A 22,180-nucleotide genomic window follows, 5' to 3' on the forward strand; every position below is an offset into this window, starting at 1 on the left:
AGCCTCAATGGAGGGCCCATGTTATAATTACTTTAATTATAGCATTTCTAACTTAATCTTTTGTTTGGAAGATTTTGTGATTTTCCTAATTACTATTAAGGTCTCACTTTGCACATTATCCAATTAGCATGCATATATCATATACTTGCATATATTCCCATACATCTCATGCATTCATGGATAATAAATAAATATGGTATGATCATGGACTTTCTAAGGGATTCAATTTTGAGCCACCAAGAATTGAATCAGGGCATTCCTAGGTGCATTTCATTTATTCATATTACAAGAGTTGCTGAAGGAGTACATAATCAACACTTGATCTTGAATTTCTCCCACTGGTCCCACCAATGCTCTTAACCTCCTTGATCTTTTTGTAATCCAATTACATAGTAATCCTTAGCATACCAAGGCGAATTTACAAGAACTAAATAAATGAAATTACAACCCAAAAAATATTACAACCTTTATAATACATGCCCAAAATAAATTAAAATAAATTAATTAATTTATAACCCAAAGAAACATAAAAGAAATAAATCCAATCACATTGGTCTTTTATAGTCCATGATCATCCATCATGCATATCACTATTTAACAATTAAATAAAGCATACATACTTAAATTAAATTGAATATCTCACATTCAACTTAAAAATCCAGATTTAGATATGATTCAAACAAATTTAAAAATTCAGATTTGAATCACATTCAAACAAATTTAAAAATTCAGATTTGAATCAAAATTTAATTGTGTGATTAAAACTCCTAATTAAATACTTTAATTAGTCATGGGCCTAATTATGGGCCTTGAAACCAAGCCCACAAATAAGCCCAAATAGCCATGCGCATGGTTGAATGCATCAAACCATGTGCACCATTGTGTTCTTCATCAAGCCGCCACCTGTGCTTTGCAACCAGCAATGAATCAATCATCTCATGATCAAATCACATAATTAAATCATATAATCAACAATCTAAATGACAAATATAGTGGCTCTGATACCAATTGAAGGAGCAGAAACATGAAAAACATAAGTTTAGATTATTGAATTCAAAAATTTTTCTTCTAAGGTCTCATGTACCATGCAAGATTCATTTTTATCTATTTGATTTCAATGTTAAACAGCATATTAAAACACTTTTAATATGTTTTTGGATCTACATTTTCCATTTAAGATTTTAGAATTAACAGATTAATTCATTAGAACCTTAAATTAGATCAAGAACAAGTGCACTAACCTTTTGATGCACTGCAGTTGTGTTTGGTACCTTTGGGATGCACCTAGGACACCAGATGTTGTCCCTCTAGCTTGTCCACACCAAGATCACCAATGGCAGCCCCTTGAACAGCTTCTCAAGCCTTTCCAATTAATTAGAAAATTAGGTTTTGCCTTTAGAGATGTTATAGATGCATACAGAATACTAGAAACGATTTCTAGTATTTTTAATTCAAGAGAATATTGGCAATTCTCTTTGAATTGATGAGAGATGAAGAAGAAGAGAGGAAGAGGACTCCTTGGGTGGCAGCACAAAAGAAAAAAAATAGTAGCTTATAATTTTTCTTTTCATCCTTTCCCTTATATAACTAGGTCACCACTTAAAACCCTTGCCATATGTCACATTATGATTGGCTCTTAGTTTAATTGACCCAATCACATTGTGCCAAGTGTCAAACTTAGATTAAATCTTGACTTTGATCATCTTACATGATTAAAAGATAATTGGCAAGCTTATGTGTAGTGCCATATGTCACCATCTCATGGTGCCACATGTCACCCTGTGAAATGACCAAAATACCCTTGTGTCTTAATTTTGAGTTCTTAACCCAAAATAATTATTTCTCTTCTTCTAATCAATTTATATCAAATATAAATTAATTAATTAATCTTTATTAATTAATTTCTCATAATTAAATTCATATTTAAACACTTTAAATATAAATTTAATTTATACTATACATCCAATAATCTAGATTTGGTTTCAAGCCATGCTAGGGACTTTGCAATCTAATTGCAAACTAAACCTATTTAATTAATCAATTAAACTCTTTAATTAATTAATTAAATCAAATTTAACTTGGTGATTACTTGTGTATGTGTGTGACTTATTAGGCTCATCACTAATTAGCAATGAGATATGATATCAACTCTTAATATCATTAGAACTCTTTCTTACCATAAATGATTTCTCTAAATCATTTTATGCAGCTCATAGACTATGGTTAACACCTAGCATAGCATGCCATAGCCACTCAATCAGTAATAAGGTTTACCTTAAATGAAACTATAATCATAGTTTACCATGCACTAGAATCTCTCTATTACAAAATCCCAATTCGAGTTAGAGTCATGGTTTATGTTAAACCCCATTTGCTATGAATATTATGTTCTCTTTTAATTCCAGTTCTTGATTAAAAAGATTTTCTCATCAGAAACTCTTTTCTGATTAAATCTATCTGTCCTGGCCAGGAACTTGAAATATTAAGAATAATTAAATGAACATAGGATTTTATCCCTATTTACTTAGGGTAACAGATTCCATCTTGATCAACACTTACCTCCATATATAACTAATAGGAGCCAACACATGCCCATATACCCATATACAATACAAGTATGAAAGCAGTATCAAACTCAAACCACCTATATATAAGATAACTGTGCTATCTCAGGTCTAAAGATTATATGCACTGATATGATTTACGACAATGCATTGACAAGAGTAAACTCCATGTGCTTGTCATAAATGTCACTGGTTCAGCCTATTTATCATGCATAAGTGCCTATCATGTTTATTATATAGTATGAGACTCATCATTCCATCTTATTTATATCTCATATAAATACATTGGGAACAAACATGAATATAATCTTTCTGGATAAGTCATGTCCTGTGTGAAGTATCCTCGATTGTGAACCTATTTATGATACTTTGTGCTAGAAATACTGTCACTCATATTCTTAACAACTTAAGAATATAATTTCTAATAAAATATCAATGGACCTTTTCTATTACACATAAATATATTATGTAAACGGAAAAGTGAAAATGTCTTTTAATTAATAAAATACGTACAAGATACATACTAAATGATATGTTCTAGGGCATACTACTAACACCAAGTGACACACTAATTGAAATTGATGAAGAGGACATTGATGAAGAAGAAGAGCTTGAATTAGACTTATAAAGTAATAAGGAAGATGATGATGAATATGATAGTGATACTGATTAGATTTAGGTATTTCTCGTATTGAATTTATATTCCTAAACTTGAAGTGCGAATTCTAATTGTTAGAAAACTTCATATATATTATGTATAATAAGTTGAATGACGATAACTAATTAATACGATTGTTTATGCAGGATGCGAGGTAATGGGTTCAATGGAGATTTATTGGCCCATTCACACACAAGGCGGTTACTTCCACAGGATGAGCTCAATGATCAGCAGGACCAGTTTGCACAAGGTCAGCCTCATGTTCCTTCACCATCCACTAAGAGGTTGGTGCTAGATCCAGAGGGTTTGGTTGCTTCAATACAACATCAACCTCCACCTCTACCTCCACCACCTGCTACCCCATCTTCTAAGCCTGCAGTTGGATCGATCTTTGGTCATGGAGGTCAGTCGGTTGGGGTAGTACCAATATCATCGATGGATGCCCTATCACTCGCCACCTCTAAAAAGGAAGAAATGAATAAAGATTGTTAATGGCGCGTAAGTATTAAAAATTAATTAGCTTTATTTATGATTTGTTATTACTTGTCACTTGCAATTTAAGTACTAAACGCATACATTTCCATTAACCCAATGTGTTTGTTGTCTTTCTTGTGTATAGGTTACGTCCATCTAAGCAATGTGCGAAGAAGATGAAGAAGAGCAGGGTCTATGACATTGGATCCCAAGCATCAATTTTCTACCCTGAATCGTCGCATGGATCATCTTTGACTGCATCCCATCGCACTCAATCGGAAGCAATAGAGGAAGAGATTCGACAATTGCATCAGACTATTACAACTCTAAAGGAGAGTCTTGCTGCAATGGAGGAGAGAAACCAACAACGTGAACAGACGCTGGAGGAGCGCATGCAACAAATGATGCAGAATATGATGGTACAGATGATGCATGGTAAATAGTCTATAGCCTAAGCTTCGAATGCTACTCATCGGGATGATAATCGAGATATTAATGATGGAGATGATGTTGTTGATGAGGATTAGTTTGTTGTTTTGTTCTTATGATATTTTATTTTTCCATAAAGTATATTATTGTCCTAACCCTTTACTGTGATATGTATATATAATAATAATTGATATTTGACAGCCTGATATCGTAAATATTGTGATATATATTGAATATTTAAAATTAAAAATATATTATATGCTTTAGGAAATAATGTATTAAATTAATAAAAAATAAAAATTATTACAATAATTTGAAATGGATTAGAAATAGAAATTCCGTTTCAAAATAGAAATAAATTTATTTTATTAATTATCTTTAGAAACGGATTTGAAACATATATTCTATTTTTATTTTGAAATTGAATTAATGTCTTATTTATTTTGTCAAGTTGAAAACTGATTATAAACTGAAATCCGTTTTAGGATAGTAGAAACTGAAACATATCAGTTTCTAATTTGAAACGGATTTAGAAACCAAATTTATTGGATTTCAAATATTGAAATAGAAGATTCCATTTCAAAATGGTTGCAAAATCTGAAATGGACAACATTTTTCGTTTTTAATTAAATTAGAAACACATGAATTGTAAAACGAATATTTTGGTTTTTAATTACAATTAGAAACTGATTTTCAATGATTTGAAACCGATTTTTTCTTATAGTGAAATATTGGAACATTGAGTTTACAAACTTTATTCAGTTCTTGGGCTTTCATTAGTCTCAACTTGACCATTGTCTATGTAATTCTTCAGTTGGTGATGAGTTTCTGGCTTTATTGGTTTATTTTGATGATGTTATCATCACAAGCACTTTACTTTGAAGATTGCTGAAGTTAGAATAGCTCTGCATGACAAATTCAACATTAAATATTTGGGATTGCTTAAATACTTCCTTGGACTAGGTCCACTATAGGCACTGTCATTAGTCAAAACAAGTTTAACCTGCTACCAGTTCCTTGCCTACTGGTCTTCATCTTTCCACTGATTTAGGAGACATTTTACCTAATCCAGATAAATACAGAAGATTGGTAGCTTGTTGTATATCAATCTTACTCGACCTGATATAAGCTATGCAATCCAACATCTAAGTTAGTTTATGTCCACTCCTCGCAAGACGCATTGGACAGTTGCAACTCAAGTACTTTAGATATCTGAAGCACAGCCAATCTAGAGGATTATTCTTTCTTATGCTAAGTGACAAGCAATTATCAATATAATTTTACGTTCAATCAGCTGATTGGGTTTCTTGCTTCTTTAATAAAAGGTCCTTGACTGGTTATTTCATTTTCTTTGGTAGAGTACTTATCTCATGGAAAAACAAGAAGCAAGCCACTGTTTCAAACTCCTCGGTAGAGGCTGAGTATCGTGCTATGGTTGCCACAACCTGTTAACTTCTTCGGATTTCCTATATTTTCCATGATCTTTACATTCAATTCAAGCTAGCTATTCCACTCTATTGTGACAACAAGGCTGCTTTGCATATTGCTAGCAACCTAGTGTTTCACTAGCGTACCAAGTAACTTGAAATTGATTGTCATATTGTTAGGATCAGCTGTAGATTCTCCGGCCCATGTTGCTTCTAACGCTCAATTAGCCGATGTTTTACCAAGTCCTTGTGTACTCCAGCCCATTCTCAATTCATTTCAAAGTTGTCTTTCGTGAATTTGCTTCCACCAGATCCGACTTGAGGTGGGGCTATAGAGTATAGTAGTTAAATTATTTAGCTGATTTTGTAGTATTTCTTGTATATAAATAGCACTTTGTTTCATGCATTTTAGTTACTGTGATGAATAAGATTCAGTTCTATTTTCCTCTGCTCAGTTGATTACTCATTTAGGACACCGATAGTGAACAGACAAAAAAAGGAGAAAGATAATAGAAGTGGTAATAATTAAAAGGGAAAGTCAATAATAAAAAGGTAAAAGAGGATATTTTAATATATTATTTAAGTATTTAAAATGTCACATAAGGTTATTTCTTAATATTTTAGGCATCTGATTGAACGTAAAATTATATGCGCATTGTTGATTAGGAAAATAAATGTCTAACAGTATCAAAATTAAAAAATTCATGTATATATAATGGAATAAAAATAAAGATAATGCCACTAAACTTTTCTAATAAAGTTAAAGGTGAAAATATGCATATAAGCTATTAACATTATTTTTTTTTATGCATAACATATTCGTGTTACCATTCTCAAGCAGCCAAGACAAGTGAAACTAAATCCCATAATCCATCTTATAATTAAGGACAAAGGAAACACATGTGCAATTTTATTCATTCTTCCACTTAAATCAACCATATAGCTCGTATAAATACCCCAATTTTCAAAATGTACACATTTTACCTTAGCTTCTTGCTACTCCCGACCCCAATAAAAAAAGGTAATTAAACCTCCTTTATTTATTTTTTTCTTATCTTTGATCTTTTTCCAGTCTACCTTCAAGGGGGTTGTTAAAGGCAGGCTGCCAATGAAGAAATCAAAGTTTTCTTTTAAGTAAATCATAACTAAATGATGATCTAATTTACAGATTCTCATGCTTTAAATTTTATCAAAAAATTAAGCCATATTCTTGGCTATTGTCTTGTCCTGTTGCTGAAGCCACAATTGGTAGCTGCTCACGTAACATCATCTGCTGATCCATGCAAACATTAGATTCATGTGCATTAGCCATTGTCATAGGGTATGGAAACGATCATCTTCATTAGGGAATGGCAGTGCCCCATCAGGATTTTTGGCACTAAATGTTGGTTTTGCCTTAATGTTGGAGAAGCTGCAGGAAACACATCGTCGATTGGAAGTACTAGTTGGTCTTTATTAGTGGTTGCAGGATATAAAATTGAAGAACAGTCCTAGTACTATAAGCCAAACTACTGAGCTATTAGACAGAGCCAAAACATAAGAAAAACAACCAAAAACCATTGAACTATAGAGAGATGATTAATTATGAACCCCACGTTCATGAGAAACTAAACAGTTCCCAGCTTCTGATTCCATCTCGCCATGTCCCTGCTTGCATTCATAGCAGAAAACAGTGAACACCACAAAGGTGAAAAACTTAGCTTGGCAAAGAATCACGGTTGCAAAGAACCCAAAAGCAAACTGAGTGAAGGCACCAAGTTCATCATCATCATCATGTGTTAGTGTAACATAGAACACAACACAGATCGGAACGCTAATTACTACCAGAATCAGCATCAGAAACCACCCTTGTACTTCTCTTCCTGCAATAAGTTTCCTGGCTCTTCCCACCGCCTTTACTCCGCAACTGTCTTCGTCCATGACAGAAACTATAAGAGCAAGAGCCCACTGTGCAAACAGGTAAAAGTAAAAAACCACGCCCAGAACTCCCACCATCCAATCCCAAATGGAACTACAGACTACAGAGACCAATTTGATCATAACTGTGACCAAAACAATGTAAATTGCAGAGAGGAAGTAAACATACAGCCATGTGATCAACGGGTTTTTCCATGAAGCCCTCATCCATGAGAAGAGATCATTGAACTTTATATCTTTACCAATATAAATGGTTGACGCTGCATAAATGGTTAATGTGGTTCCCCAAAGGGAAACAAACGAAAAGACTCCAAAGAGAAGGAGTTCAATACCCACAAGAGATCTTACATCATTTTGATCTACTGAGGATTGCTCGTAGTCATCCTCTATCTTGTTCATTAAAGGACCTGCTACAAGATTGTGAATCAAGACAAGGAGATATAAGGGACTAAATACGAGGATCATGAGTTGAAGCATCAACTTCCCATTTCTTGCTGGCAGCTTGACGGCCTCCCGCAAAATTCCTACAGTATTCAAAGGAAATGCGACTCGAGATTCAACAGTTAATTGTTGTATAGCCATTTGCACAGAGTCGTCTTGCTTTTGGTTTTAGCTCTTAAGGTTCAACTTCAATCACAGATCAAAATACCAACAAGAGTTTTCATTCAATTTATATATGAATAAAAAAAGCTAATGATTGATTAAGTAATGTTAATATATATGTAAATATTAATAGAAAAGAGATATGTTTCTTCCTTGATGACCTCAATGCCTTGGCCTTGGGTCGTAGTACTTGAAACTCGTCAACCTGTAATAATATAAAATACAATAATAAACAGAGATCAGCAGAAAGGATTATGCAGGGAAATGATGCATCAAGGGAGGTTCATCTAAGGAAAAAACAAATATAGGAAAGATAGGGAAATGATTTCATCATGGAGCAGCACAACAAAGATATAATTGTTTTCAAGGAATCACTACGAGGATATATACACGTGCCACACGTATATAGAACTTCTGAATATTTTATTAATTTATATGTTTTAAAATTAAAATTTTTTATATGATTCAAAAATATATGAATCATGATCTCATGATCAAGTTAGAAAGAAAAAAGATAAAAAAATGTTTTCATTTTAGTGCATGGCATCGGGTGTATTAATTCCATCATGGTTGAATTTCCATTTCAAATTTTATATGGGAAAAGTATAATTTACCATCATATAGTTTTAAGTCTCTGATTTATTTATTTATTTTATATCCTATTGTGGCAAATTACTAAGAGGGAGTAAATGAAAAAATAAATTACCAAAAGGGGGTGAGATATAAATTATTTAGCAAAAAGGGTTGGAATTTGATGACTTGGCAGAGAGAGAGGGAGAGACTCAACTATAACTAGTGTCTAGGTGTTTAGAAAAAATTAAATAAATTTCTAAGGACTGAAGTGAAAAAAACAAATTAAAAATCAAGTGCCAGCATAACACTACCTAGGGTAGCGACCAAGTCCTGTCCTAACACACAAAAATTCTCAAATGGATTGAACCGTAAAAAAGTGGACTAAAGTGTAAAAGTGCCAAGAAGAATGCTACCTAGGATAGCGTCTAGACCCATCCAGCTGGATGCTACCTATGGTAGCGTCTAGTTGCATGGTCCTATCAGGCGACAGTGAGACGCTACCCTAGGTAGAGTCTAGCATGTCTAATCACATGCCTCGCGCATGTGCAACCTGACCCTCACCCTCTATATAAATCTCCTCTCTTCTCCCTTTCATTTGATGCACGGGTCAAACCACTCCAACTCTTGAATATATGTATTTTTTTTTTTAAATTATGTGTAGTGATAAATTTGATGTGGAAAATAATTTTTGTATTAGTAAAATATTTTAAAATTTAATAGTGAAATGAAATAGTATGTAATAATTGAAATAGTGTGGTTAAAAATTTGCATTAGTAAAAATAAAAAAATATTATTAGTGGAAATTAAATATTATGCTATAAAATTTAAATTAAAAAAAATTATCAGATATAAAACATGATTTTATGTATAAAGAAAGTATTTAAATAGTTGAAAATAGAATATATATATATATATATATATATATATATATATATATATATATATATATATATATATATATATATTAGTTTGAATATATATTTAGAAATTTTTTGAGGGAAAAATTAGATGAAATTAATGTAAAATGTAATTTTTTAGTTGTAAATAATGAAAAAATGTTAAAAGTATAACAAGTTAAAAAAATCTTGAGATTATTTTTTTTACTGTGCATTATATTTTTTTGGTAAAAGTAATTAGGTAAAATATAGATAATATATTACATATTTTTTAAAGAAAAATAATATATTATTTTTAGAGTATTTAAAATAGACATGAGATAAATTTATATTATAACAAAAATTTAATTATGTAAGTATAATTCTCAATATATTATTAGATTTAGGAAAATAGGATAAAATCTATATATGCATTATTTTTTATGTGTAATAAATTTAGTAGTGTGGTAAAATATTTTTATTAGTAAAAATATAAAAAAAAATTATTATTAGTAAAAATGATATATTATGCTGTAAAATTGAAATTAGGAAAAAAATTATTAAAAGTATAATAAGTTAAAAAAAATGGATTGAAATGAACTTTTTTTTTTTTAATTTTTGTAGTATGTCTTATATTTAAAATATTTAAATTTATATTATTATAAAAAAAATTTAATTATGTACTTTAATTGTAAATATGCCATTTGATTTAGAAAAATAGGATAAAATGTATAAATGATATTTTTTATTTTTTTATGTGTAAACAATATATTGTTAGCAATTGTAATTATTTTTTTTTAATTCGTAAATTTTTGATAATTTAAATTTAAACTCATAATATTCAATTGAAGATAGAAATATGAAGAAAAATAATAAAATTTTTTTATGTGTACATGTAAATTTGTTTTAGAAGAAGTCAAGTTGCTAGATTTAAAAGACTTTTGAATTTGAAGGGATTACAATTGATCGTTATTTTTGGAGATAGAAAAGTCAGTAATCAGTTAAATTTTATAATTTATTTATATTTATTGCATAGTTAATAGTTAATTTATATATATGTGAACCTTAAAAATTTATTGCAAATAATAATATAAAAACTATATATTATTGAGCATATTGGTCCTATTGGTTTAATAAAAAAGTAAAATATATTTTGTTTTGGTTTGCCTTCATAGATTAATCAGTCTAATTGTCTGAAATGTATTGAAATTTTCATTTCTAATATCTATGTTGTGTTTACATAATATGTGAAGAAGTCAAGTCCACGTTATGCTATTGTATACTGGGATGGCTATATTATTTTAGGTGATGATGGATACAATTATTGTGGGAGTAGATCGGTTTTGTTTAGTATTGGTAGTAGATTAAAATATGCAAATCTCACGATGAGAATAGTACATATAATTTCCTTGGTAAAAGGACGTGAATTCATTGAGCATATCATTTTTAGGAAACCTAAACTAAGCAAACGTGTTTTGAATTGGGCTGCATGGATTTGAAAAATGATGATGACGTATCAATAATGTTAAATTTCATTGAGCAAATAGGAGTTATGGAATCGATAGAATTGTATGTTGATATTTATCGACCCGCTGGTAGTGTAAATGTCTTAGATGAAGCCGACCCATTGAATACTGTTACATCAGAAAATCATGAGGTTACGGATGATGTCAATAACATTACAATTGATGTTCGAATTCAATGTCATGATGTTGTTTCAAGTCAATTGGATATTGATAATGAATCGGACAATAGTGATTATTGCGTCAATCACATAGACGATGAAGATTCAAAAGATGAAGATAAATTTTTGTGTTATGATGGTGACACAGATAATGATGATTGTGGTACTGATTTCAATTTAGTTAATTATTACAACACTAGTGTGTCAAACCCAATTATCCCAATTGTGGCTCTGCCACCTTACTCGGAACTAGATTTTTCATTATTAACTGTTGACATATTCTCAAAACTATTGTCTTCTTCACTTTGGGATGAGTCAAGTGAGTTTAAAGTTGGTATGTTATTCCTGTTAAGAGAGGCTATTAAAAATGTTGCTAAAAAATATCACATATGAAGACACCATGACTTTTGCAAGGAAGAGACCAAAAGTAGAACATATGCTATTAGATGCAGTGATAAGAATAGTAATTGTAAGTGGAGAATGCATGCATCCTGGTAGGAAGGATTACATGTTTGAAAAATTACTTGTTATAATAGACCCCATACATGTTCAAATCCAGCCATCTCAAAGGATTATTGCAAATTGGATCCAAAATTCATTTTTCATTTCATTATGCCTATAGTTCAAGAACAACCAAGTGTAAAGATTTCAACTTTACAAGCTAAATTTAAAAATAAAATCGATTATGAACCAAGTTATAGGAAAACTTAGAAGGCAAGGCATATGGCAATTGTAAAAATTTATGGAGGTTGGGAAGAATCTTATGATCGGTTGAGATGATTTATGATAGCATTGTGTAAGCAAAACCCTAAATCTCCTGTCCTCATTGAAGATGGGGAATTATTTATCAATAATAATTTAGTTTTGGGCTATAGGGTATTTGATAGAATGTTTGAGTTATTCAAACAATTAATTGTGGGATTTAAGCATTTCCAGCCTATTATATGCATTGACTTCACATTTCTGTACAGGAAATATAAGGGCTATTTATTTTGTGCAACAGCCCTGGATGGAAATAACCATATATTTCCCATTGCATGGGCTATTGTTGATTGTGAAGATGGAAGGAATTGGGAATGGTTTATGAAATGTTTAAGAGTGTTTGTCACTAATTGGGAAGATTATGTGTCATATCAGACAGACACATAGGGATTATAAAGGCAATGCAGAATGATTGGTGGCAACCTCCTATAGCTCACCACCAGTTTTACATTCGACACATCTTAATAAATTATAATACCAAGTTCAAGAATCCAATCATGAAAGAAGCATGAAAGAAGCACTATGTAAGGTAGGTTAGTACAAAAACTATTATGTATTTTAAACATTTAAATAGAGTAAAAATATCGCCCAATAACTGATAAAAAAAATTTATCCTTCTTTATGATTACAACCCATCAATACCAAAAGAAGAAATTTTATGAATTAATGAATAAAATTTGAGATATGCATCAAAAAATATATGATTGGGCAGTGAAGATAGATTTGCAAAAGTGGACTTAATCTCATGATGGAGGCAAAAGGTATGGTCCAATGATGATAAACACTATGGAGTCGGTGAATGGAATGCTTAAAGGACTACGTGCATTACCAATAACTGCAATGGTAGAAAAAATATTTTGCCAATGCGTGGAGTATTTTGATGCATGATGTTTCAAGAAAAAGAACAAATGGGCTTTAAGTTCACAAAATTATGTAGCAAAATTTTGCAAGAAAATGTACAAAAAGCAAATGGACATCATGTCTGTGTCTTTAACACCAATTCTAGTGAATGTGAATGTGAGGACTAGTAGGCAAGATCATAAGCAGGTGGTCAAGCTGAATGATCGAACTTGCAGTTGTGAAAAATTCTAAGAGATGCAAATCCCGTGCTCTCATGTCATTGAAGCATGCCATTCTAGAGTAATATATAGATTATGAGAAATATGTTTCTGATTATTATAAGTTGGAATAAATGTTGAAATGTTATGATTTAATGTTCCATGCTCTTGGAGATCCAGCTTATTGGCTAGAAATTGATGGCGATCCTCTTGTTCCTGACTTAATAAGGATAAGGCAGAAAGGCAGGCCAAAGTCCACTAGACGAAAGAAAGAAATGGACTGGAGGCTTAAAGGAAAATTGGGGGAGAAATCAACGATCCACTGTTTAATTTGTCGTGTACTAGGACATAATAAAAAAAGTTGTTCTATGAAGAATGTAAATCACTAATATTATTATTTATATATTTCATCAATTTATGTATTTTTCTAAGTCATTAATGAAATTGAATTTTTTTAATTGAATAAATTCCCACAATGTACTAATATAAATTTATTGCAATTTTCTCGCTCATATAACAGGTAATAGAGTAGGATAAACATTGGTGTAACATCAAATAAGAAATAAATTGGATGGTCATGTGTTAACGTAGGTGGTGATATTGTAGACAAATGTACTGATCCCAATGGATGCATATGGTATGGTCATAAAAGACCTTTTATCAACTTGCCTAATTACACGTGTATTCAAAAAGGCTATGCAAACCGTATAGTTATTGGGAAGTATTCTAAGAATATTATTAATTTTGGTAGAGCTATAATATCTCCACAACATGAATGGGAGAGATTATGCTAGATATGTTGTGAGATAGAAGTATATTATAGATTACCAATCCCAAAAGTGCAATTAGCTGAATTAAAATGGAATATTGACAAAGAAATATGCAAAGTTAAAGCATAATTACAACTTGAGGTAGATAAAATGAATGGTCATCTTGAATATTTTCACAATCAAACTAGTCCATACAAAAATGTGAAAGATAAACAAAGTCTAACTACGTCACAATTAATTATTGATTATGATGAAATTTCTGATTTTAGTGATAGTAACGATAATGATTTTGTAAAATTCTTTCATCTTCTCTATCAACATGTTGTTAGTAATACGATATTATTATAATAAATTCATAACAATTTTTTCTCTAACACCTATCTTTTTTTTTTTTTATATTTTATTTTGAAGGGCCATGTTAAAAACGTATACACATAGAGATATTTTCAAAGCTAGTGGATGGACTTGGGTACTCAATAACAAGTTTTGTTATCCATTAGACCTTTGCTTACATAATAGTGATGTTGTACTTAATCAACTTTTAAATGAATGGCATTAGCGACAAAATCAATTAATAGCCCTTTATGCTAAAGCATAAGAATTATCAATTAAAGTCCCTAAGTCCAAAGCTATAACTATGCCTAGAGGGAATATTCAAGAGATTCATAATGCAGTGTATCATGTTAGAGAAGAAAACAATCGAATTAAAATACATTTGAATTGGGAATTTTTTAAGAGACGAGCTTTGGAATTTCTTGAAGACGGGATATGTTACAACATAGGATTTTTTGAATATGACCTCTGAACCCGATTGTCTATCGAATATTACAATGTCCAACTCGGATTGAGCATTCGACCAATTGTATGTGTGCAGAACTTATTATGCTAATGTTAATGCATATTTCTTTATATAGAATAAGGATGGAGGTAGTGAATGTAAACACCATAATTTGACCGGACAATAAATCTATGCTTTATAGTTTAACCACGTAATTGTTTTCTTCCCACAAGCTATGAAGTTATGTTGTGAAAATTTCAATTTTTCTGAATTGAGGTCCGATCTCAATATTATCCGATCTCAATAATTTGCTCTTAAGACAGACTGATCTCAAGATTGACTAAACTCAATGATGTTTGAATGGCTGACCAAACTTAATGATGTTCAGATGGTTGACCAAAACTCAATGATGTTCTGATGGTTGTTCGACTCATTGTTTAGAGAGTTTCCCAAACTCAATGTCTTCAAATTGTCTTCAGAATAATTAAATGTCTCCAAAAAAAAATTTGAAGTTCAAAATGGTTTAATGCCTGATCATAAGATTATCCGATCTCAAACTCGATCCTATATACTCGTTCCAGTTTTAATGTTAATCGCAGTTTTAGAATGTTTATTTTTCCGATCTTCAAGTTCAAAATTCAATTCCCGTATGCACATTACCTGACCTCAATAATGTTTTGCTTATTTTGTTTCAAGTTCAAAGTCTAGCCTTAAGGTTGTCCAATCTTAATAAAGTTCAATTGCATGTGCCCACTTTAATTCATTGTTAGGTTTTGTTAGTACGATCTCTAAAGCTTTTGAATGTACTAAACTTATAATTAAATGACGGTCTTATGATAGCTCGATCTCAATAAGAACAGTGTTAAAAGATTGATCTTAAAGAAAAACATTTCATTAATCATTTAAAATTTTACAAGGGTCACACAGCAGGCGAGTCCTCCCCAGCTCGATCTTTAGATACATTTTCGTTCCCTCTCTCCTTCCCTGATCCACAATTGCTCTCAGCATCAACACCCAAAGCAAGCTTCTCAAGCCAAGTGAAGTCTTCCTCAGGATAACATTTGACCAGTTCGGCTAGGAGATTTTCCTCAAAAAGTCCACTACATAGGAAGCCCTCTAAATCCAACTCAAAGAACACAGGTGAAACCCATTCCAAACCCAAGTTAAGGGATAAGAAGAATAAACAAAAGGCCGAACAAAAGAATAGGCCGAAATTAGTGAAAAAGGACTCTGATAGAGCAATTTATGTGGAAGCCAGGGGAATGCACTTTGAGGTCCACTTTAAATTCATCAATGGGCCTCATTTTGCTAATTGAGATTACTAAGAAGACGGCGATGAGTCCACAGTTCGGCTTCGATTGGAAGAACCAATATTCATCATTCTTTCATCGATCGGGCCAATGTAATTCGGCAAAAACTCTCACCATGAGCTCCAGGCCTTTAGCTCGGCATAAACCTCAGAATGCCATCTCATCCATCGAGAGAGCTTCTTTCCTTGGGATCAGAGCTTATCCTTGGCTGGGTTCGGCGGGTTAATTAGAGATCAGATGGGCTGCTATTTTAGGTCGCCTATTTGGCCCAACTTCTTCATCCTCCTTAGAGGAACACGAAACAAGTACTGATGGTAGTCTCCCCACTCTCTGACCATCGGTGCCGCTCATTTTTAGTTAAAGAGGGAAATATATGACAAAAAAAGATCAAACATTGTACCTTCGATGGAAAACATCACCAGAGATCAAGAACTAGAAAAGGGAACTCATCGGAGATTTGAGAGAGAAGAGAGAAAGCACAATTTTGGAATGTGAAAATGACAGCCTTCCCCACCCCTATATATATAGCCTTGGGCATTTAATGTTTACGAGACCCAAAGCGATGCCTCGATTAGTGAAATATTTAATGTTTTCTCGATACTCAATGCACACTAGAAGAGGCTGGATAAGGACAGATCGGGTAACAGAGATCGGTTAAAGGGGCTTAGAGTGACCACAGATCGGATAAAAAAAAAAGAGGTCGAACAATAACGGGATAGCACGGAGATCAGCTAAAGAGTTTTTCAGATGGCCAAAGGTTGATAGAGATCAGATTAAGTAGCCGAAAGGGAGAAACAAGATCAGATAATAAGAGATCAGGCTAAGGTAGCAAATAAAGAGATCGGAAAGATCGGGAAATGGCAAATAAAGATCGAAAATGGTCAAGAAAACTAGATCATTAAAAATCACTTAAATCAGGCCCTCAGTTTGCAAAATCAAATTTCTCACCGTTAGATCTGAGTTATTTAAAGCATTTGGGGTACGATTCAATCTCTACCTTTAATTTCATTTGCAAGGATGAATCCTAACCATCATATTGGCAGTTAAAGCACTATGGTACGTCCAAATTTGCACCATTAACCTCATCATTATGGACAGATCCCAAGCCATCAGACTAAAGCGATGTAGACAAATTTGGTACCTTTTGATCCCAACCCTTGATCTGGTTTATAAGGCATAATTCCCAATCGTAGGATTAAAGGAAAAATGACGAGGGAGTCCTCAGCTAAATCTCCACCCTCAATTTTGATCTCTTTAATTATCGGCTTTTGGATTTTGTCCTTCTAAATTCAAACCCTTCATCTTTTTCCTCTTAATTCCTAACCCTCCGTTTCAAGACCCCTATTCCCTATAAATACCTGGAATCTTCACTGTTGAGGGAGTAGAAAAATCCATTCTTTAAGAGAGCTGACAGAATAGTTAGAGGAGACTTTAGAAACGTCAGTTTTCCAAAGAATCTTCATTATAATCTGATTAGCTCACCCTCCCAAAATTCTCACTCACCTGTTATTTTTTTGAAGTACCTCGACTACGTCCTCAAACATCATTCATAACTCCCATCATTGCTAAAGCTCACTAGAAGGTAAAACTTTTGATATCTGCGTGTTTCTTTTAAGGTGGTTAGCTAGGTTTTATCTAGATATTACGTAAGTTAGGATTTAAACTCTGAATATTAGCTCAGGCCAAGCACACAAAGATGTAGAATAAAGATTATTCCTTATTTCATCTGTAAATTATTCCATAAGGTTTTCATCATTTTATCATCTTTCCTATGTCGATCATTTTTATATTGCATTATTTTCATAGTATAAGAATAATGTTTAGAGTTTGGATAATAATGAGTTGCACTAAGAGTTTGGCTATAATAACAAAAGTAAAGAGAGCTTGGCAATAATGATAAGAGATCAGAAAATAATAAAGTGAGGTCAGAATGAGTTCAGAAATTACAAAAGGTTGAAAATACGGCGCGCATAACATGCATTTGCTTTTTTATATAATAGAAAGTTAGGGAACAATGTATTCTTTTTAATTTGTTTTGGGAAATAACATGAGTTCCAAAAATGCTACTTTAAGTTCTATTTTATTTCGAATACCTTTCTTGTTTTAACAAAATATCATTTTGAAGGTTGGCTAGTCTTTTTGTCAACTAAAATCTCTTTGTAAAATATGGAGGATCGGGAGAGAGTCCTTTCCTTAGGTTCCTTGCTGTTTATTTATTTTTACAAAATTTTATAAACTTCTTATTTTTACAAAATTTACCTAATACATTTCAATGTTCAGTTTATGTGAGAGTCCTTCCAAGAACCTTAAATTTTTTACAAGATCTTTTACTGGGACCCAAGGGAGAGTCCTTCTTGCAGTCCCCACACTCATAACACAAAGGAGAGTCCTTCCTTTGGGTGCCTTTTATGTTATTAGGAGAGAGTCCTTCCCTCTGTTCAGCTCAATCAAATAAAATACCAAAGTCATGAAAACATTGAATAATTTAAGATGAGATGCTACGGGTAAAGGTTTACAGTTGATTATACTGATGATGGGACTTTTCTTCATTAACTGAGAGTTCTCATTGATGAAGAGAACTCTCGAGGCTTTAGTTACACATCCCTTTTGAATTAGAGTCCTAATTAAAAGGAATGAAAATCTATACTCATATTGGTTCTGGTATAAAAATTCACTATACACACACCACACCCTCAATTATTTGGAACCCAATGACGAGGTAAATGATGAGTAAGCTGATAGTCCTCCTCACTCATTGTGAATCTCTAGGGACCAAATAATACCTCTTCGAAATTAGAGTCCTAATTTCTAGGAGGAAAGAATTTAATAAAATACATTTATATATAACAAATTAAACAAACACAATCTCAACTCACTTTAGGGCCGTCTCATTCACTTATGTTCTTGGGGCACCTATAATAGTGAAATATCAAGTGTTTCTATAATAAATATTAGGAACCAACATCGTAATTCTAACCCCAAAATTATCAGCTTTAAATTATAAAGGGCACATCATTAAATCTACTTGCCCTCGTTGAGGGACGATGTGGGATGCCTAACACCTTTCTCACACATTTGCAAACTCTGAACCTAAAATCTTTATCTTAGAAGTGGTTAAACCTTTTCCAAAAATAAAAATGGTTTTGTTGAATTTTTCTCAAAATTAAAGTGCTAACTTCTTACTTTCCACTTCAGTGAGAATCATCCGACGACCACAAAACCCTTGCTATAGCTTGGCGACTCCACTGGGGACTGCTTAACTAACCCTGATTTAGAGGTCTAAAAGTAGATTTAATCTTGTGTTCTTATCGATAATTATGGGGTTGGATTTACAAAATTTCGAGGCCCATAACATTCGTATAAATTTAGATTATTGATATTTGCCTTTATTACTAATTGTTTTACTTGTTTGATGTGTTAAAATGCTTTTGGTGTGTTGCAGCAATATTGTTTTAGTTCCCCTGAATAAGGAAGAGGTAGATATATCGCTTCATACACCTAGTACTTACACAATATCCTCACACACCTTAGCCCTACACCCCGGCTTTCTTACCTTTAGGAAATAAGAAGAAGTTGTGTAGCAGTACCCTTGGGTTTCCCCGTTAGTATCCGTGAGGACTTTTGCTCAGATTGGAACTTGTTTCATCTATTGTGATACCCGTAGATCTTCTCGTTAGTATCACGGTAATGAAATGAGGCTCTACTATTCACAATAGTGATAATTTGGGGACCTTTAAGCCTTAGCAACTTAGACCTCAAGTTAAACCATCACATTAGTAAAGAACCATAGCGAGCCATCCCTAAGGGTAGAACCATCCCACTAGATAGCACCCACCTAGTGTTGGGATAACCGTTTTAGGATAAAAGGGACATACTCTCTCCTCTTTCACTTTATCTATGAGCACTTACATATTTTAACAAAAGAGTAACTTTGAGTCATACTGTTTAAGTAGTTTAAATGCCTTTCTACTTTGACAGACGCATAGACATTATGGACTTTAATAGTATGACTCACAATTACTTAAATGATACATTTACATTTTTATGTCTTGACTAATTTTACTTTTAAGTATAAGTATCATAAGTTATTTGCAAAGGGTAAATAAGAAAGTCCCTGATGGCATCTTTAAGTCAGTCAGTTGAGGTCACAAGGCAAGAATTAAATGCCCAGCAGTGGCATAGTTTAATTTAAAATTCAAAATCCATGTAGGCAAAAGAAGGTGACATTGAAGTAGGAGTCCACTCATTATGTAACACCCTCCCGGTAACAACTCCGTACATTCTACTATTCCGGTGACCGGTGTCGGTCCGGACAGCTAGAACGTCCGAAAAAATATTTAAACTAAAGTCAGGAACCATAATTAACTCAAATATTAATAAGAAAAATTTAGTAAAAATTTTAGAAATAAAATACAACCAAGTTAAACGAGCCGGTGCCCTAGTGAGGGGTAAACCAGAGGGAAGTTGCGGTTCTCGCAACGAGGAGCCCTAGACTCGGGGGAAAAATTAGAAAATAATTTTTGGGACTCCAGAGAAGGGTTATTGAGGTTCCCATGGCATTAGAATGCCAAGAAAATACCTAGAAAAATTTTTCAATCGGTACAGACAATTTTGACCCGTTAAGCCAAACGGAGGGCATTTTGGTCATTTCGCCTTCAGAGGTGATTTTTGGCCGACTTGTCCAGTTGAGTAAATAATTAATATGACATAAAATATGAATAAACATTACTAGAAATTAAATTGAAATTGAGTAGTGATGAAAAGAAAAGAAAAATCAAAGAAAAGCTTATTTATGACATCATTGTGATGTCATTTAAAACTCACCAACCAATCACAAGCTAATAAACTTTCTTAAATACTTAAAAGAGACAAAATGAAGACCAAAATAATTAAATTGCAGCTGCCTTCTTCTTCTCCAATTCCAGCCGAAATCTCTCTCTCTCTCAACCTCCATTAAACCTCACTTCCCAAGCTCCCTTTCTCCTTTGTTTCCACCACTAAACCCTAAACCCCTTCATTAAAACTTAATCACACCTCTTGGGGAAGTGTTTGGCAGCCTAGAAAGTGAAGGAAAGTGAAGTTTTAAGTGGGGAAAAATCTGCCCTATTCAAGGTTAGTGCATATATATACTTAAATCTCCTTTATTCCATGTTAAAGCCTTAAAGTGAGCAAGAATTTGTAACTTAAATGAATGAAATTTATGTTTATGCATGCCTTGAATTTCGGCAGCCCTAATGAGGGAACAATAATGGAGTGTCTTGATGATTTTAATGGACTTAGAATAAATTGGAGATTATGTTTAAGCTATATATCTACATAGATAATGATTTAGTGTGCTTAACCAAGGTGCATGGGTAAATTGGAATGGAAACTAGGGTTTTGAGGGTGAAAAAATTGACTTGGATTAGGAAATTGTTAGAGCACATTTTAATGGTCAATTAGTGACCATTTTAGGTAAGTTGACCATCAAATGGACTGAAAAATAGGATTGCAAAGTGAAGTTGCAGGCTGCCCTAGGACAGCAGCAGAAGGACTGAAAATTCAGTCCAATTACACAGCCATAACTTTGGCTGTGTTAGTCCAATTGGTGTTTGGCCAATTGGACATGAAACTAGGCTTATAATGGCACATTTTTGCTGAAGAAACCATGCCCAAAAGACCAAAGCAAGAGGACCAAAACTTGGCCCCAATCCGGATACCCTGAAACTGATTCTGCAGAATTGACCAAATGAACAGTAACTGTTCATTTGGCCATAACTCACTGTAGATTTGGTCAATTGACCTGAAAGTTTTACAGCAATAAGTTAAGACATAGACAAAAAACTTTCATGAAGGAACCTACCCCAAATTATGGCCAGAACCTAACCCAAATGGTAGTGGCAGTCACTATTCATGTTACTGTAGATATGGTAATTTCTGCAGAATGGTAATCCGGCCAGCTGTGGTTTTTGGACCATATCTGGAGCTAAAAAACTCCAAATGGAGTGATTCAAAAAAGGAAATTCAACTAGACAAAATAATGAACAACTTTCATGTTTTACATTTCTTCAAATTCCCACAGCAACAGTATCCAATGGAACAGTGAAATTGACTCACAAAAACTGAAAATTCTGCTTGTGTTGGTTTAAACTTTGAAATGGTATAAATGCTTAATGCCAACAAGTTTGGAATGCCAAATGTGGTATGTTGGGAGTGCCAAAGTCAATGTACATATTTTTATTCTAAAAGTCAACATTTTTGTTGACCAATAAGATGAATAGTGACACTAAAAATTTGAAATTCACAAATTGAAGAATTT

At 32.8% G+C, this 22,180-nt stretch overlaps 1 protein-coding gene across 1 annotated transcript; it reads right to left on the reverse strand.

The window, feature by feature from the left end:
- Positions 1–6,980: 6,980 nt before the first annotated feature.
- Positions 6,981–8,232, reverse strand: LOC131169499 (uncharacterized). Its single transcript, XM_058128713.1, has 2 exons — positions 7,639–8,232; positions 6,981–7,499 (listed from the first exon to the last, which is right to left on the reverse strand). Exons 1-2 carry the CDS (start codon positions 7,678–7,680, stop codon positions 7,131–7,133), a joined length of 411 nt encoding a protein of 136 aa, XP_057984696.1. The 5' UTR covers positions 7,681–8,232; the 3' UTR covers positions 6,981–7,130.
- Between the last annotated feature and the right edge of the window lie 13,948 nt (positions 8,233–22,180).

This window comes from Hevea brasiliensis, chromosome 10, assembly GCF_030052815.1.
Source record: "Hevea brasiliensis isolate MT/VB/25A 57/8 chromosome 10, ASM3005281v1, whole genome shotgun sequence".
NCBI lineage: Eukaryota > Viridiplantae > Streptophyta > Magnoliopsida > Malpighiales > Euphorbiaceae > Hevea > Hevea brasiliensis.

Excerpts from the sequence above, each read along its gene's own strand:
- LOC131169499 (XM_058128713.1), bottom strand. The coding sequence starts at position 7,680 with ATGGATGAGGGCTTCATGGAAAAACCCGTTGATCACATGGCT. Across the intron at positions 7,500-7,638 it reads AACCCGTTGATCACATGGCT|TGGGCTCTTGCTCTTATAGT; the intron begins GTATGTTTACTT and ends CTGTTTGCACAG.